Source organism: Amblyomma americanum, chromosome 7 (assembly GCF_052857255.1).
Source record: "Amblyomma americanum isolate KBUSLIRL-KWMA chromosome 7, ASM5285725v1, whole genome shotgun sequence".
In the NCBI taxonomy this organism is placed as follows: Eukaryota; Metazoa; Arthropoda; class Arachnida; order Ixodida; family Ixodidae; genus Amblyomma; species Amblyomma americanum.
Window position 1 is genome coordinate 124,294,655 of NC_135503.1, and position 19,213 is coordinate 124,313,867.

The 19,213-nt window shown below is 46.6% G+C and overlaps 1 protein-coding gene across 1 annotated transcript in view; it reads right to left on the reverse strand.

Annotated features, from left to right (window-relative positions):
• Positions 1-214: 214 nt before the first annotated feature.
• LOC144099530 (germinal-center associated nuclear protein-like) overlaps positions 215-19,213 on the reverse strand; it is a 103,379-nt gene continuing 84,380 nt past the window's right edge. The window contains exons 23-27 of the mRNA XM_077632902.1: positions 17,938-18,118; positions 16,604-16,730; positions 9,896-10,019; positions 4,967-5,230; positions 215-651 (exon numbers count right to left, since the gene is read on the reverse strand). Coding sequence (XP_077489028.1) covers positions 503-651; positions 4,967-5,230; positions 9,896-10,019; positions 16,604-16,730; positions 17,938-18,118 — 845 coding nt within the window. The 3' untranslated portion in view covers positions 215-502. The remainder of the gene's footprint in view (positions 652-4,966; positions 5,231-9,895; positions 10,020-16,603; positions 16,731-17,937; positions 18,119-19,213) is intronic.

Sequence of the window (19,213 nt, forward strand, 5' to 3'; positions counted from 1 at the left end):
GCACATGGAAGCCAGGCATAAAACTTACTAGGCATAAAAACACGCAAACAAAGATGCTAAGAAGCCAGACAATGGTCACCTTCATCGTCCCGTCTTGTGCTGTGCACTTGCATGCCTCGTGGATTTTCCAGTGAAATTGGCTTTCCTTGTCTCGATGTTTGCAGCAAACTGCAGCTTTCATGATCACTTCAATCCATAATTCATACCACTTGGAAGCCCAGAATGGAAGCCACTATATTTTTAACTCACACAACCCAGGCAATTGCACACACAGCAGTCCATACAATCACACAGCAGGGCCCATACTCCAAAGCTGGACACTTTGTTTATCCCTATTAGAGAACAGTGGCGCGATGACTGCACAACACACGTGCATCTGCAACACATGTGAACGTGTTGCGCAGTCCTCGTGCCGCTGCTCTCTAGCAACAGGCACCAACAGTCTGCTTTATGGTATTTATCCTCTGAGAGTTGCTTCTGATGTGGACTTGAGATGCTGGTGTCACGACTTGAGCACAGTTGCTGCAAAGGTGCTGAACACTGCTGACGACTTTCGGTTGTCTTGAAGTCTTGCCTCCAGCATGGCAAGCATATCGTCAATACTTTGGCTCGAAGTGGGAGCACAACTTGGCAGGTTCTCCTTGTTCTCTTCTGAAATGGAGCGCCAAGAAGTAAGAATAAACAAAAAATAAGAACAAAATATGAGAGCAACGGTTTCTTTCATGAAGCTGCTTTTACAGCTTGTTTGTTGGACAGATATTTTATGACCTTGCACAAAATGAGTGCCACATACTACTGAAAAAAAAAAAAAGAAACCCTGAACTGTCAGAGCGTTCTGCCGAGAACTTGATTTTTATTATTTATTTTTTTATTCGGACATTACCTCGCAGTGCCTGAAGGCATTACAGCAGGGGCATTGCAGCATTAAAAAAAAAAGACACCCCCATTAACACAGCACAGCTGCGCTTCAGTCAACCAATTCCATTGTCCAATTAGATGTATGACACAACGAATGGCACCCAATTTTTATCCTCAGAGTTCTTCAAAGTATAGAACCTGAACTTGAACGGTTCTATGCATACACTGTACCGGTTTTCATTTTCATATACACTGACAAATTGTACACGAGCTCATGCCACTGCACTTAGTTAAGCAAGGGACACTGAGATGTGCAGCAAGGGAGGTATGGAATCGTCCCATAACTCCAGCGATGTGTTACAAATACAGCTGCCCAGACTAAGGCATTCCGTAATATGGCCTTGCCAGCAATGCCACCTCAGTGCCATAGTGAAAGCTCATTAATTGAAACTAATTTAGTTGAATTTTTGCATAATTAGAACTGTACAATTCTTTCCATCCAAGCTCCATTGGAATCTATATAAAACACAGCGCTGGCTGTAACGCGTCGCAAGCAATGGCGTTACCGGTAACCAGTTACTTTTTTTCGGTAACTCAGTAACGTACTCGTTACCATTTCAGAACTGTAATGGGTAACAATTTGACAATTTCCGGTAATGTGAGGTGTCACGTTAAGAGTTACTTTTTGTTCCAACTGTGCACCACTCCGCCCCCTTTTTTAGAAGAAAAAAGCGCAGAGTACCTAAAGTGTTGTAAATAAACCAAATGTACAGGTTCTCTCAACGACCCTTGTTGTGACTCGCATGCATTCCAGAAAACAGCTGCCCTTGACAACGCAAACAACTAAAAAAAAAGACAATAGCCATAAAGCACGAAACACACGCATGAACACGCATTCACACACTTGCCTTCACCTACACCCCCCTCCCCAAACCACTCACACACACAACCCTCTAAAGAGTGGAAGCATGCCGAGCAGTTTGGAACATCACATTTTTCGGAATTACTGCAAATTTGTTGAGAGTTCAGCGATGTTTGCTGTGTGAAGTTAGAATTGATGATGAAGTGTCAGTTTGTGTCTAATGTCACATTCAGAAAATGACTTCACCATGAGTCACAGAGTTAGAATCCGTCACATATAATTCTACAGGCAACTTTAGGCCACTATAACGTTGCTAAGCTCCTGCAGATTTGTGCAAATTATTTTTGTTAAAACAGGATTTCGCGTAATATCGTTGTTTGTGCTAGAAGTGTTACGTGAAATATGAGCTTTATAAAATTGCGATCATGAGTTCTTAAGTCGAAGACGCACTAATTAAAATTAATGGCCATAAAGTAATGGCGAAGTAACATGCGGTACTTTTTTGCGGTAATGGTAATGCATTGAATTTTTTGTAGGTAAGGTAGGGCTGTAACGCGTTCCTTTTTTTAACATAAAAAGTAACGTATTTTGTTACTTTTTTGCGGTAACACCTACAACGCTGGTAAAATATAGCCCGTTAATTCAAATGTGAACGGGTGGTGCCAACGATAATTCTAACTATGCGCCTCCTCGCCTGGGAAAACGGTGAACCAAGTAATGCTACTGCAGGGCTGCACCACCTCACTGGACGAGATGTAGAGAGGATAAAATTGGCGTGCGAGGTAAGAGGCCAGATAAACAAGGAGGGGGGACCCTGTGTTGGCATGGTGATGGCAACTAGCTGCACGACCTTAGAGATTTGTACCCGGCTGTTGCTTGCAATTGCTGATCTCGAAGGCGCCAGTGTCTAGCTGTGTTATTTTTGTTGAGTGATGGATGGCATAACCAACAAGATACACAAAATCAGGTGAATCGCAGCATCCCCAGCACTCCGAATCAGAAACCAAGCGGCTGTGCATGAAACTATGACATGTGCGAAACGAACGAATTAGAGCTTATGCTGATAGTTTGCGGCATGTCTTTGTCTCAGTTTTCTGATGCCCTTTGAGTCACATTCCATGCGATTGGTTTCAACCACAGCTGTGAACCTATGCCACGGTATACATGGCAAAATTACTTTTCAAAAGCAAATGAATTACATTACTAATTACTTTCCTAGAAAACTCTCAAAAGTAATTAAATTACATTGCATATTACTGCTCTCAAAAAGTAATGACATTACAATTACTTCCCAAAAAGTAATTTTCATTAACTTTTGGGAAGTAATTGTAATGTAATGCCCTAGTCCATTGAACAGCCGCTTTACTGGTGTAGAGGAGGCCAACTTAATGGCAAAATTTAATTGCTCGTATCGCTCTCGAATCAGTAAACAGCGTAAACAACGGGAGTGCACTGAATGCCTGTTGACGCTCATCGTACCGGAAATACACCGGGTTCAGACAAGCTGCCATTTCTGGTGTTAAATTTATTTGTTCAGGAGGTATGTTGGCGGAAAAAAATAGCACGTCGCGGTGCCGCTGTCGTCCATATTGCCCTTGAGTTAAGAATATGGCTTCATATCCGGCCACAGAAACAAGTTTTCCCTGGAACTCACAACCAAGTTTGTTACATGTCATTTGTGACTTGTCAGCCTGGTGACATGACAATATATATATGCAGCAGCCTAGAGGGAACTACTAGCTCAAGCACTTGCAGTGCATCTGTGGGGAGGAGCAATACGCCATGCCATGGCCATGGAACTCTCCCGGTGGCCCTGCGGTGCATCTGTGTGTGTGACCGTATGCAGTCCTGGAAGATGCGTGGCAGTCCTATTAAGCAGACTCATCACCAAGGCAGTGTCGATGGGAGCACGCACATCACCTCTCGTCCGCATGTGCTGCTTTACTGGAATGCTGGCTATTGCTGGCCACGTGTTTCTTGCTTTGTAGACACTCAGCCCCGCAAACGCGAGGGCAGAGCATGGCCAATACAAGCAGGAGCATGGACTCACTACTCAGCAAAAGTAATCAGTAGTAATTAATTATGTTTGCATGAAATTACTGCTCCAAAATAATTAATTACATTACTAAATTACCAAGCCCGAAAGATAATGAATTATATTACAAACTACCATTAAAAGTAATTTAATTACTGTAATTTCATTACAGAAATTGAATTACACTGCCATGTCTGTGCCACGGTATAGTGATTTAGAACTCTCGCCTGTTCGCGGTAACTATTGCGCCAAAATGCTTCACGAGAAGACTGAAACCATGTCCAGTCAACGCCAGTGAGTTATCGAAACAAGACGCTGCCAGAAAGTGCACATGTGTATTGGTATGGCAGCTTGGACTCTATTCGAAAATCAGGCAACGTATGTGTGCCTGTCCTGGTGACTATTGCTTTTTAACGTAAATGGTGCGAGTCGTAAAGGCTGTGCTATCGTTTTGGTCAAAAACCGGCAGTCGCGTGATGGTTGCGTGCTGCTTAATTTTCTAGATTTGCGACTATGCTCACAGGTGGTCGCATGTCATTCCAGACTCCAGTGTGGCCCATGTCTGTGCTAAGTTAGGACATGCAGAACATCGACTGCCTCTTCTTCAGTTTTTAAGGTGAAACAGACCTTACAATAAATTCCGCTTTATAACAGAAGGTGCTGGCCATTGCCCTCATGGAAAAAAAGCAAAAGGTGATGACTGCACATTTTAGACCAATAAAATAGGGCAACCTCACTACCCAACTGCGTCATGATTGCGGTCTACCGAATATTCTGTTCACTTCTGTTAGTTCGAACTTTGGTTAATTTAAACTACATTGGCGTCCCCATAGAATTCAAATTAATGAGTTTTTACGGCATTTGGCGTCAGCACCACAAGAGGCAACACTAGCTAACTGTGCACGAGCAAGAATAGGAGGTACGTACACCAATTCTATGTGCTCTATGTCTATGGCTGTCATGTGCAGCCTTGTGTGTTCGTGCACATACGTCCTTCCATTTTTTGGGTGCCTTGCTCCTGCCATCTTGACCGTACAATGCCAGAGTTTGGTTAACCTTCTGCCCTTTCCTTTATCTGCTCTCTCTCTCTCACATGCGTGTCTGCCGTTCCCTTTTACCTGAGTTCAGCCTTTTCAGCAAACTTGTGGTCCTAAATTTTCAGCGAAACAAAAGGCACCTCCGAAGAGCACCTTGGCAGTGCAAAGACCAACCCTGTTTGTGTTCCAAGCCACTCTTGGGATGGGGTGCAGTCAGGGCAGCTTCGAGTTCGGACGAAAACGATGCTGACAGTTCCTTCTGCCGCGCAAGCAGCAGCTTGAGCTCATGCAGGTAGCGCAAGTCGGAGCTGTCGTTCACGTTGGTGGACTGGCTGCTGGCAAGTGCCGCGACTGGAGCTGCTGCCGCTGCGTTCGGTGCTTCATCAGCAGGAGGTGGTGGCAAGGGGCTAAGTTCCCCCAACTCTTCTTGACCTTCCTCTGCAAATTTCAGAGCGTCCAAGATTTAGGATTAACAGCAGCAGCACTCTCTCTTCAAGAGGTGATGAGGCTTTCAGCAAAAAATTTTTTGTTTCTTGATGTATTTACATGAAATTTTCAGAGCCCATTAGAAATAGTTTTATTACTACGCTCACAAAATTTCACTGTAATATCTCCAGAAAACTCTTTTCTGATACGTACATACAGGTTTGGTTTTTCGAGTTTAACATCCCAAAGTGACTCAGGCTATGAGGGAAGCGTAGTGGGGGGGGGGCTCTGGGAAACATTAACCAACTGGGGTTCTTCAACGCGCACTGACATATCATAAACACAGGCCTCGAGCATTTTGCCTCTGTCGAAATGCAACCACCGTGGCCGGGATCGGACCTGCATCTTTTGGGTCAGCGTCCGAGCACCATAACCGCTGAGCCACCACGGCGGCTTTAATGTAGCACATATACTCCCTCTAAATCTTGTGAACAGGCTGCAGAGTTAAGAAAATGTGGCAGAAGGCTGCTTCAACAATCACTGCGTTCCCTACTGGAGTGCTGTAAGTCAAGACATTCCTGGAAATTGTTTTTTTTTGCAAAGCACAAATTTTGGTTTTGCATTTTTGCGATGCAGAGTTCATTGACATTTCTAGGGTGAGAAGACAATTTCCTACGAGAAATTTCAAATTTATAAATTTGCAAAAACAAAGTATACCTTTGCCTGCACTATGGTCCTAGGCGAGCAACAAAACAAACGGGGTCAAAATAGATAAAACAGTCGTGAAGAAATCTGTCCTGCAAAGTGAGTAGCTAGGCAGAAAACCGTACGAAGAAAAATGCCCTTTGTTTGAGCATTTCCCCGCAATGCAGAGCTGCCTCAATTAAGGAATTTTTATCAGAGTACTTTCAGGTCGATTTCAGCAATTAAACTTTGAGGCAGCATAAAAACAGCGGGGCACACAAGTGGACACAATGATTTAAAAAAAATAAATTCTTTCGCCATTTTTCGGCATTTCCAAGCCACGTTACCCTGTAAATCAAAAGGTGAGAAAGGGAGCCAGGTTAGCGAAAAAAACATTTTTACGCAGGAAGCAATTACACTGGCTCTGAAGTAAGTGGCTAAGTCACCTAGCCATCTGCAGTCACATTTCTTACTGTCTCCCATTTGGTTACACTTGACAGTGGAATATGGCGCAGCTTAGTATTGCCACCACAGCACCATTTACTACTGACACTATTTCCTATTTACTGTCACACACGCAGACCTGCTAGTGAGCCCCAGAGCGTTTCTTGCGCCAAACTTCAGGAACACAGAAGAGCTCAGGAGCACCATGTAGGATGTGGTGTTCCCACATGGCGGAAACATGCAGAACACTAATATCCCTGTCACACGGGCACTTTCGATCCTAAGTGAACTCAATATGCATCGAGGATTTTGAGCACAGTTGAAGCATCCAGTGTTACACGGGCGTTTTCAATGACCATTGAGAAGTTGCCCTCATGCAAGCAGGGTGGCGCCAAATGTTACACTGAGATCTGTAGAATGCTATGTCCACTTACACAGTGCAACCAAGGCCTCTGGTCTCGGTACGAAAGTGCGGGGTGACGACTGCGATCCATCTAACTTCCGTTTCTTCGCTGACATACTAAGTGAAGGCTTTCATTTGGGTGATCCAGAGTTCAACTCCGGTTTTACCTCTAATTTTCCACTTCCTCTGCTTTTCTGCTCTCATTTGGGTGATCCAAACTTCTTCAACTCTAGTTTTACCTCTAATTTGTCACATGCAAAACAATATACAAACTAAGGGTGAAGGAGGTGGAAAAGGTGGCTCAAGTTGTGCTATCACTTGTGGTTCTTCAACGTGTCAAGTTTATCAGGTAATTAAGTGTGGCGTATTTTCGTCCTCTCTTCCGAACAGGTGAAATCACATACTACGCACTACCGGTGGCCCAAGTGTTGTGCACTCACACACGCTCTCTTCCCTTCCCTTGTCTTCACTTCTCGCACTTGCTAGCATGTGGACGCTAGCTTTGTTTGCAGTGATGGTAGACCCTGGTGTTGAGATCATTTATAAATCTGCCTTTGTATAGCAGGCATGGCACACTAAGGAAGGTCCATCACGTGTTTTAATCAGTTTATCTGTTAACATTCTTGCTCTTGCTTTATCAACTTGCTGTCATTTGTGTCAGTGCCCGCTTTCAATTGCGCTTGAAACCTCAAGCGCGCTTGGAGAATCGTGACAGTGCCAAGCAGGATAAGGCTTGACTGCGCTTGAGAATGGTCGTGTAACAACCTCTGATCTGTATTGACTCAATGAGGATTGAAAGTGCCCGTGTGACAGGGGTACAAGTACCGGTGGAGTCTTTCATTGTGACATATCACTCCAGCAGTGACACCACACACACTCAAGGGGCAGCTCCTCATGCAGCCATACAATGCAAGGAGGCTTCTCTGGATGCCCAGCGGAAGAGACAATGAGAAGCCATGCTCTAGAAAGGGCACTGTTTTGCCGCATGGCTTTCAACCAATGCTGCAGGAAATTTCGGGCATTCGTTTCCATTCAGCACCACACTGGTAACGTTGAAAGGGCAACACCACCCGCTTGGAGAGCTGCTGAACCTCTACACAATATATATAGAGTAAAAGCTCGTTAATTTGAACTCAAAGGGGACCGGAAAATTGTTCGAATTATTGAATGGGCGCTAGAATGAGTGGTTATAGTGCCCCGCGCGCGGGCAGAACCCGAAGCAGTCGCATCTAGACTTGTTATCGCGAGCTAGGCATATTCCGAGAATTAAATTCATCCGGTCCTAGTGGCAAATGAAATAAACTTATGAGCCAGTAATGTGCCAGAAACAAGTACTAGGAAAGCATTTGCGTGAGCAGCGAGCTTTGGTGCTGGATTATAGGACGTAATTTATGCTCCAAAACATGTTTATTTACGGGGAAGGGTTGTCAAAATTAAAAGTAATCGGCGAAGTGCATTTGCTTGCATCTCTTCTGCCGAGACTCCATCAGCATGATCTGCAGCTTGCCCAAAGCGCCTGCGCAACGTCAGAGTTCTCATTGACAGAGAAGTGGCATGCTGCAACATCGAGCACCGACGTCACTGCACGTGCGCTTGGTTGGTGGCAAAGTCTCGTTGCCGCAGTTAGACTCATCACTGTTGGCTGTTCTCACCGCATGTGAGCCCTGCGACGTCTGCTGGGAGCATGCAGCCTCAATTATATCGGCGTCACTCAAGGGGTCTCCATGCTGCTGTCCACGTAGCTCGTGCTCGCGGCACCAACAAAAGCCTTCATCGCCCGAACCGCCATACCACGCTGTTTATACCACATGATATGGTGATCGCGACGCAGCGATCGCGGCACAACGAAAACCTGGAACAACTCACGCCGGAGCATCAGTGGCGTGGGCGAGTGCTCCGGCAGTGAAAACCTGCAACAGCATGCACCGGAACGCAGGCTCCCTGAGCCTTCTGGACTCGATTTTTTTTCTTTTCCATTGCTTTACATCTCTGGTAAATTTGGAGTGTGTTTTACTCACTATGGGTCAACTTTATCTAGGAGGAGCGGTGTCAACCAGTGGCCCCTAGTTCGAATCAACTGTAGCGGATGCCGACTTGTTTAAATTATCGGGACTTTTCCCCCATTGAAATACACAAGGCTGTGCCGGGACCCAAGCGCCAGTTCGAATTAACCGTAAGTTCGAATTAACAGAGTTCGAATTAATGAGCTTTTACTATGTATGAAAGTCAACATCTGGTCATGTATGTTGAACATATTCAGCTGTACATATAAACATGCACTATGTGCAGACTGAAAAGAAGTACTGTGCCCACACCAAAGAAGTAGAAAGACAGAAATAGCAGCAAACTCACTGTAACTGAAACAAACTCAAGCGACACTGCACATTACTCTCTGGCTGTCTTCAGAAATCGCGCAGCCCCATCCGAAGATTCTATGTACAGGCTTTCACACCACTACACTAGTAGAAATCAAACTATCACTCATCATCTCCAAATACTATCAGCTGCCACACTTACAACGAATCTGATATGCTGCCAATTGTCAGCTCTCACTTGAGGAGACAACATTCTTGTATGGGTAAACTGAATTTGGAAAAAAAAATCTTGGGGCTGTCTTAACTGCATTCTTAAAGAAGAAAATGCGATAGCACTTGGCCCACTTGAAAAAATGAACTAAGGTGAATTAGTGGGTCGGGTTAGTCTAATCCCATATGATCCAACTGAATGTTCTAGAACAATTCAGCCTTCAGGTTTTCAAATTTGGTGGTGCTGACGACGTCTTGATCCATCAGGGAATTTCATTACGGAGAAACCGGGTGGTTTTTGCAAGATGACAACCTAAATGCTATCGCACTAACATACCCTCATTCTTGCCAACATACAACAGCTTTGGTTCATATTTGTGGCTCCTCGATATCGAAACTGAATTTTTGGAATTCTGCTTTTTCATTTTGGGTGCGAATCCCAGCAGACACTGCTGACTTGGTCAATAAAGTGCCTCACTGATGGTTCTGCGCAGACCGCAGACAGTTAACAGGGATGCTCAGCGAAAAGGCAGACGCAACTGCGTTCCTGCCACCTGCAGAGCAGTGAACAGCCCTGCAAGCAGTCACAACCAAAACTGTGCATCACAGACTGAGCCTCACCAGACTCTCTCAAGGCCAGGTGTGGCGGGCACGAGCGAAGTGTGATGCCCACCCAGGTGTCCCAGGCATCCAATTGGTCCACCTGGTCAGGCAGGTAGTGCACCACCAGCTCTTCCCCGGTGTCCTTGAAAAAAAGAAAAAAGTCTTGCAAGTGAATTTAAGATACGAAGACGGGGTGTACACAGGTTGTCCCTAGCTTCTACTAGCGTGCAGACTAGGCACATGAGCGCTGCTGGAAGAACAACCATTATGACGGCTCTTCCTGTCAAAGGCTGGTGCTTGAAAAACATGCTGTCCACTACCAATACCAGAAGTCCTGATGAAGTGCTATTCACGTAGTAAAAAAAGAAAAAGAATTCAGGCACCCTGGACCACTCCAGTTTTAAATGCGGTTACTAATGCTTGTTTTTCTGTTTTGGGTGCCAGTAGACACTCCTACCAAAAACTCACGAAACACATCGTCTGCTGTTGAAAGGTTTTCGAAATCCCGTGTAATCCTTTCAACTGTTCGCCATTCATGCGCCATTTTGTTCTGCCTGGGAGGCTAAAATCAGCACTACAGATTGACATCGAACAACACTATTACCACACTTTTGCAATGGCACCCTTTGAGTGTTCTTCAATCACTTCCTCTTCTTTCCTACAGTCACTTGGGTGATCCAGAGTTCTTCAACTCTGGTTTTACCTATAATTTGTCCCATGCAAAACAATATACAAACTAAAGGCGAAGGAGCAAGAAAAGGTAACTCAAGTTGTACTATTGCTTGCGGTTCTTCCCCATGTCAAGTTCGTCAAGTTTTAGAGGCATGATTGCATGTGGCGTATTTTGTAGTGATAGCTACATTACGGTAGCATTTCGAGCCGCCACCACTGTCACATGGTTGGTCACGTGACCAAGTTCCACCACTCAGCCAGCTGTAGCTATCGCGTCACTCAAGGTTTAACCAGAGCTAAGCCACCGCCATTTTTTTTGTCCTCTCTTCCGAACAGGTGAAATCCCATACTACGTACTACTGGTGGTCCAAGCATTGTGCACTCACACGCTCTCTCCCCTTCCCTTGCCTTCACTGAACGCACTTGGCGCCTTACTGCCGTTTCATACAAGCAGCGATATGATTAAACAGGTTTGCCACAGCACAGTCAGCAGCATATGTTCACAGGATGCATGTGTTCCACAAAGAATTTACCATAACGCTGCCTAGCAACCAAATAAAAAGCGGGACTGATACTGGCGGAAACAGCAGCACGCATGTCCTCATAATTAGAGGCATTTCAAGCAGTTGGCTTGTGTAACTATAGAAATTTTGCTCATGCACACCAGCATCTTGCAAATGTAACTTTATGAGCAGGCATGGTGGGTGGATGAGGTTAAGAAGTCTGCGGGGATAGGGAGGCCGCAGTTGGCATAGGACAGGGCTAATTGAAGGTACTATACGGGAGTGGGCTTTGCCCTAGAGTCACTGGATAAGTTTTCAGAGTACTGCGTTCCTTTTCCCCTCGTCGCCAGGCCAAAAAGAAATATGGCTGCCACGAACCAGTGTTACCGTGACAGCAACCACCATGCTTTGCAAAGAAACCCCATAGAGCAGCAGGTTTCTAAAGCCTCTGGGCTTTCCTCTAAGACCCACAGACATGCGCAAGATGTTACCTCAACAAATTACAAAAATAATTGTCTGCCGTTCATTCTGAGTGCCAAGTACACAGAATTTTATTTTGTCACTTATAATAACGACGCTGTGAAGGCGGAATATGCAAGGCACACAGTTGTGATTGCTGTGCTTAGAAGGTCAGTCAGGGCCACCCATGAAGCTTCCAGATCAGGTCGCGGGGACAGGAGGTTCACAGTACCCTGAACACTTACCCAGTGACTCTGCAGGGGGTGTAATAAGGCTCATGATGATGCACATCAGCGCAAGATGTTATCCAGGTGGTAGCAGGCATTGGAATGGCACTCTGTTCTCTCCTGTTCTGAGCAACGTTTTCCTGCATGCAACTGCCAACTACAACCTTTGTCCGTAAAGTTTCGAGACTGATTTATTTTCTTCTCTAGAAATGATTCCCAAAAACAAATGTTGGTGCGCATGTGCAGCGCCATCTTTTTGGGTTAACCTGAGCTATTTATGTTAACTGCTGTGGCAGTCGCTAGAAGGCCCTACATGTAGAAAAATACGTTGTCACAAGGCGTCTGCGCATTATACTGTGAGTGAATGTGGAGGGATGGACATCCACCTCGAGCAGAGTGTAAACATGAAATTCAGTGTGAAGCTTGGCAAGACAGCCACACAGATGCATGAGCTCCTTCGTGACACTTACGACAATGAGACGTTATCGCAGGTGCGAGTTCTCGAGTGGCACAAGAGGTTCGTTTCGGGGAGAACGTCAGTGGAAGACGACACAAGGCAGGGGCGCCCTTCAACCTCACGGAATGAAAACAACGTGGCTCGGATCAGGGAAATCGTACAGCAAGACCGCACCATTACAGTCCGCATGCTATCAGATGCTTTCAACATTAGTAAGACAATGTGCCACCAAATTATGCGTGAGAACTTGGGGAAACGCAAGCTGAATGCCAGACTTGTGCCGCACTCCCTCACACAGGACCAGAAGGACACATGGGCATCAGTGAGCGCTGATTTGCTCTCCGAGACAGAGAAGGATGCTGCATTAGTCGACAGCATCATTGCTGAAGATGAAACAAGGTGTTTTCAATACGATCCTCAAACAAAGAGGCAGAGCGCCGAGTGGCGGTCGACAAGCTCTCTGTCGTGGAGAAAGGTGCGGCGACAGAAGACCAAAACAAAGACGATGCTGATAGTTTTTTTCGATGCCAGAGGTGTCATACACCATGAGCTCGTCCCACAAGGGCAGACGGTGAATCAGGAGTTTTATATCCGCGTGCTGCAACAAATGCGTGATGCACTGCGATGCCGCGACGCCGTCGCCCTGACTTATGGGCATCTGGACAATGGAGCCTTCTCCACGATAACGCAAGGCCGCACACTGCTCTCAGCGTGACAAAATTTCTCGCTAAGCACAGTATTACTGTGCTTCCCCATCTGCCATACTCGCCTGACCTCTCCCCATGTGATTTTTTCATGTTTCTTCGTGCGAAGAGAGCCCTGAAAGGTCGCTGGATGGGGAACATGGAGGCCATTCAAGGCGCCACGACAAAGGAACTGACAGCCCTGCCAAAAGAAGCATTTTCCAACTGTTTCCAAGACCTCAAGAAGCATTGGAGGCTGTGTGTAGACTGCAAGGGAGACTATTTCGAAGGGGTGCTGAACAAATGATTTCGATTTTATATGCATTTTTTTCAATGTACTCAGTCTCGGAACTTTACGGACAAAGGTTGTATAACCAACAAATGTGCACGGTCTTCTCTACGCAATCCTGCTGTGCCCCACTGCAAAAAATGGTGCGGCCGGCCTGTGCTTTAAAAGTGCATGCTCATAAAAAAAAGGTCTCCATTTGTTTACCACTGAGTGCACCACTGCCTACAGTACTGCGGGTTGAAACTTTTTTTACCTTCTGCCTGGCGCCGCTTTTGTCTAGGTGGGACCTACTCAAGCACACTTCTGCTCTGTATCTCTACTAAGCATAGTGGAATCTAAATAAGGTCGAAAGTAGCTTTGAAATCCTGAAGAATGGCCAAAAAAATTGATTTTTTGAAAATCATTGCATCCACTCGTATGCCTTACATTTTTTATGTTGTCCTGATGTTTCATTCCTGAAATCAACTGGAAAGTACTAAAAAAATGTTTCGTGACCCACGACCACTCTGTATTGCGGGAAAATGCTCACAGCAATGGCAGTTTTTCTCAATTGCGATTTTCTGCCAAGATACACACGTTGCGGAGCAGATTTCTTCATAACAGTTTTATTGAACTGAATTGAATTGGCTGCTGGGGAAAGGAAAAGGCACAGTATCTGTCTCGCGCATCGGCCCACGCCTGAACTGCACCTTAAGGGAAGGCAGGAAGGTGGGAGTGAAAGAAGAGAGAAAGAGGTGCCGTAGTGGAGGGCTCTGGAATAATTTCGACCACCTGGAGATCTTAGCATTTCTCCTCCATCGAAATGCGGCCGCCGGGGTTGGTTTGCAACCCGGGTACTCCGGATCAGTAGTTGAGCGCCCTAACCACTGAGCCACCGCGGCGGGTTTATCTATACAGTAAAACCTCGTTAATTCGAACTCGAGGGGGACCGGAAAATTGTTCGAATTAAGCGGAGTTTGAATTAACGAGCGGGCGCTAAAAAAAGCGGCCATCAGGCCCGGCAGCACGGGCCGAAGCTAAAACAGGCATATCTGAGATTGTTATCTCTTACTACGCGCTACCACACATTTGCGGCGGGCGATTGCGCGAATTAAAATCATAGAGCCCGAATGTCGAAGGAAATAAAGTTAATTTGTTTATGCGGTTGGAGCTAACATCAAAATGCATTCGCGTAAGCAGCAAGCTTAATGATTAAATATGACACTATGCTTCAAAAACATGTTTATTAACAGCAGATTGGCAAAGCATATCAAAGAGAAAAATAATCGGTGATGCGCATTTGTTTTCGTTTTCTTTGCCGCGACTCGACAAGCATCGTCTGCAACTTGCCCAACAGCTCCAACGCAGCGTCCGAATTATCATCGGCGGAGAAGTAGCGCGCAGCCAGATCGAGTGCTGACGCTGTTTCACATGCACTCGGGGGTGGCAATGGATCGTCGCCTCCGTCGGACTCGTCGTCGCTGTCAGCTGTGCTCGCCACGCCGGAGTTGTGCGGCATCTGGTCACCGCAGGCCGCTTCAATAATCTCGGCATCGCTTAACGGCCCCGATGTCTCCACGCTGCTGTCAACGTCTACGAAGCTCTGGAAGTCAACACCCTCCGATAAAGCAGCGTAGGCAGGGTGCAGCGCGACGGAGTCATCACACTGAGCATCCAGCTCAGCCGTGCTGCAGGCTTCTGGGCCTTCAATGAAGCCGCACTTTCGATAACAGTTCGCGACTGTGTCCGCCTTGACAGCATTCCACGATGTTGCCAGCATGTGGCAGGCTCCGAGGAGATTGACGTCGTACGATTTGCCGCTGTCCATACACACAAGAATCCGCTCTAGGAGGTGGCGCCTGTACAGTGTTTTGAGGTTTTTAATAACCCCAACGTCCATAGGCTGCAGCACAGCCGTAGTGTTTTTCGGCAGAAATGCCAGACGGATCGCCTTCAGTCCGCTGATGTCGCAATGGGCTGAACAGTTGTCGACGAACAACAGAACATTCCTGTTCTGCGCCGCGAACTTCCTGTCGAGTGTGCGCAGCCAATCCGTGAAAATTGCTCGCGTCATCCACGACTTTCTGTTGAAAGTATAATCAACAGGGAGAGTTTTTAGCCCTTTAAAGCAGCGAGGCTTCGCTGCTTTGCCTATAACTATATAGCAAGCGGCACCGTTCCGTGCAAGTCGCGTTTGCGCACACCAACACCGTCACTCTTTCCTTGCTTCTCTTCCCGCCTGAACACGTGTCGCCTTTGTAACTGACAGTCTTGTTCGGCAGCAACTTAAAATAAAGCGCGGTTTCATCTGCATTGAACACATCGCTGAGCGAGTAATCGGCAAGGTAGTCCTTTAGTTGACCTGCCGCAACGGCTTGCGCCGGAGCCACCGTGGCCGGAGCATAGGCGGCGCCCGCGGTAGGGTGGCTACCCGCGAGACCGCGCGCCAGCCAAAAATAGACAAGCCAATGCTTCGACGCTCCGGCAGCGAAAACCTGCTACGGCATGCACCGGAGGGTTGGTTCGGGCAACGAAATTCACGTCTCACCTCGTGCGTGCTGACATGCGTGCTGGCTTATTTTTTTTCTCATCATTCTGCATTTTTTTAAAATTTTCAGCGCATTGTATTTGCTACGAGGTGACTTCTATATGCGAGGAGCAATGCCAGCCATCGGCGCCTAGTTCGAATTAACCGACGTGGATACCGGCATATTCGAATTATCGGGAGTTTTGACCCATTGAAATACACAGGGCTTTGCCGGGACCCGGCCGTCAGTTCGAATTAACCGGAAGTTCGAATTAAGCGATTTCGAATTAACGAGGTTTTACTGTACCAGTTTGTTTCATCGCACTCCTAGGACCATAGTGCAAGCCAGTACATTCTTTGTTCTTCAAATGTGTGAACCATAATTCTTGTGTCTGAAATTTTGTTCTCACTCTAGATTTGTCAGCAGACTGTGTAGCACAAAAATTCAGAACCAGAATTTGTGCTTCTCTTAGAAAAAAAATTTAAGACTCTCTTGAGCTGTACCATGCCAGTAGGAATGAAGTGAATGTTGAACCAGCCTACTACCACATTTCCTTGACTCTGCAGCCCTTCCAAAAGATTCAGAATAAAAATGCATATTAGCCGGAGACATAACAGTGAAATTTTGTGGCAGCAGTAATAAAACTATTTCCAATATGCTCAATAAAGTCATGCAAACACATCTAGAAATAATTTTTTGCTGATAGTCGCGTCCCCCTTTAAAGGGACACCGAGGAGAACTCCATCCAATTACTGTTGTCAGTTAAAAGTGGTGCTCTGGCTCTTTCTGGCTATGCTGATGTCTGCCCAGCAGCAAGCGATGCATTTATCGCTGAAGAAACTGGCTTTGAAAACCTTGCTGCCAGATGATTGGAACACTTGACATCCTTGCCAAAAAGGATGGGTTGCCACTGTATTGAGAGTGTGTACCTCGTCCCTGAAGAAGCTGGAGCTGAAGAGCAGGTGGCAGAAGCACTCCTGCAGAACATCGACCCAGGGTGTGGCACATGAAAGGTGGGGTCCACTCACCCCGTGTTGCTTCAGCGTGCTGGAAACCCTGGTGGTGCAAGGACCCGACAAAAGAGCGACACACTTGAACAAAGGGCTCACTGAGGGGGGCACTGCTCATAAGTGCCTTCACCTATTAAAGTCGCATCACTGTTATGATTTGAGCTTTAGTTCATGTATTTATAACCTGAGTTGTACCGACTTCATCCAAAGAACACCTACAGTCTGTGTCGCCCTTGTTTAGAGCACTTGAGCTGTGCAGTTCCATGGAAAGAAAGCAACAACTCACTCCGAACTTTCTATGTTCCAGATGCGATGAATGGCCAGGACAAGAGGCACATACTATACACATACAACACGCACTGCCAGCATGGGCACTTGATTGGAGACCCATAGGCTGCTGTCTAATTTCAGTTTTTACTGTACGGTGCACAATGCTGGAGTGCTGCATACACGTGCATGAACACAGATAGAACCTTAACATTTGAGCACATTTGAGAAACTGCATCGCTTTTCTTCAGGGCAGAGGGACCCCAAATATTTCACTATGTATTTTTTCTTTTAGGGTGATGAGTAAGGCATTAGCAAAAACACGAATCACTATGTGGAGTTCACCTGTGCCTGGTACGCAATTTATAATCAAATCTTTTTGCTCATGTGGTAGTTGGTTTTGATTTCAACAGCTGAACTGTGGTACCACAGCATAAGACAAGGCCAGGTGAAACAATTTGGGTTAGACAGCTGCATCTGGCAAGAGGTCTGGTGCTCACAGCTGACTGTTATATGGTTTATGGAGTTTAACGTCCCAAAGAGACTCAAGGCTATGAGGAACACTGCAGTGGAGGGCGCTGGATAATTTCGACCACATGGGGTTCTTTAACGTGCACTGACATCACACAGTGTACGAGACTCTAGCCTTTCAACTGCATCGGAATGCGAACGCCGCAGCTGGGATCGCATCTGTATCTTTCGGGTCAGCAGTTGAGCCCCATAACCACTGTGCCACCACGGCGGTGGTGCTCACGGCTGAGTACAGTGCACTCTGGCGCTTTCCGTGGCACAATTCCAACACATGTGATTGCCAGCCAACACATTTTACAGCCTTCTTCCTCTATGCCTAAGCTCCCTTATGAGTTTATTCTTGTAATTACAAGGGTAAATTGGCGCCCCCTCGTGGCACTGTTTGCAGCTGCCGCAGCAGATGACTTCACCGCCACACTCTCCTGACAGGCAAGCAGGAAAACAGGTCTGCCTACCTGGCCAGCACAGCCACCCTCTGGGAGGCAGGGCACGCATGCTCATTGCACAGCTGAAGAACGTAGTTGTGCACGGTGTCGACAAACCGGGGGTCACCTCGCACCTCCGGGAACCGTAGGCAGAGCACCCTCCGATGAAGCACCTCCAGGTGGTGGGGATCGTTCCAGTCGATCTCAAACCCTGATGTGAGGTGGATAACAAAGACCACACATAGTGAAATAGTGAACTGGCAAGCCCCAAGAGCATGTTGCTTGGTTTATGGGGGTCTAACGTCCCAAAGAGACTCAGGCTATGAGGGAAGATGTAGTGAAAATCTCCGGAAAGTTCGACCACCTGTAATTGTTAAATGTGCACTGACATTGCACAGTACACAGGCCTCTAGAATTTTGCCTCTATCGAAATTCGTCCGCCAAGGCCGGGATTGAATTTGCGTCTTTCGGGTCAGCAGCCGAGCGCCATAGCCACTGAGCCACCACGGCAGCACACCCCTAATAGGCAAATTATAAAAGAGTTTGTAAATCAGGCTTTCCCGGAGCCAGTCTCACTAAGCTATGTATATAATGAACGGATGCTGGGTGACAAGCTCACCACCCTAACCGGACGCTTGTGACGTCCACTGCTGCTGCCTGTTTGTGGCTTGGTGTCAAAGAGATGGTCTGCAAGCCTTTTCGAGAGTGCCGCATCAGCAACACGCAGGATGGCACAGAGGATGCTCTATGGGATGTGGTCAGCAAGAAGCACTTGTCATTCAACCATGAATCTGGTGAGTGTCACCACCACTGTGCAGCTGGTTGAGTAGCATCTGTTTCAGGGTAAGGGTGTCTTTCAGTAATTTTGCCACTTAATGACTTTTCTAATTTTAGTTTTTTATAGTCCATAAGCTGGAGGGTCAACCCATATTCCATTGTGACCTATATTTCGGTTTGTATGGTATAAGATGAACCACTATTATCGGACACACACATTGTTCTGCTTGAAAGTTCTGTGTAAAAGTATGGAAAAGTTGTGCATCATAATGAACTCCGAATCCGCTGCTTGTCTGACATATCGCACGAAGTGCCGCACTGCAGCAGGCAGTGCTCCTAACAGCTCTCCTTGATAACTTTTCGCGTGCAAAGATGGGTCAACCATGCGCCTTGCGCGACTGCTGGCCGTGCCAGCACAGTGAAAATGCATGATGTGAACGTGAGGTGCGCCTGATGGTGGCCTTCAGTCTCTTCTACTCAATTTCCATGGCAATCGCAGTGATGTGGTGAAGCCAACCTAATGATCTCA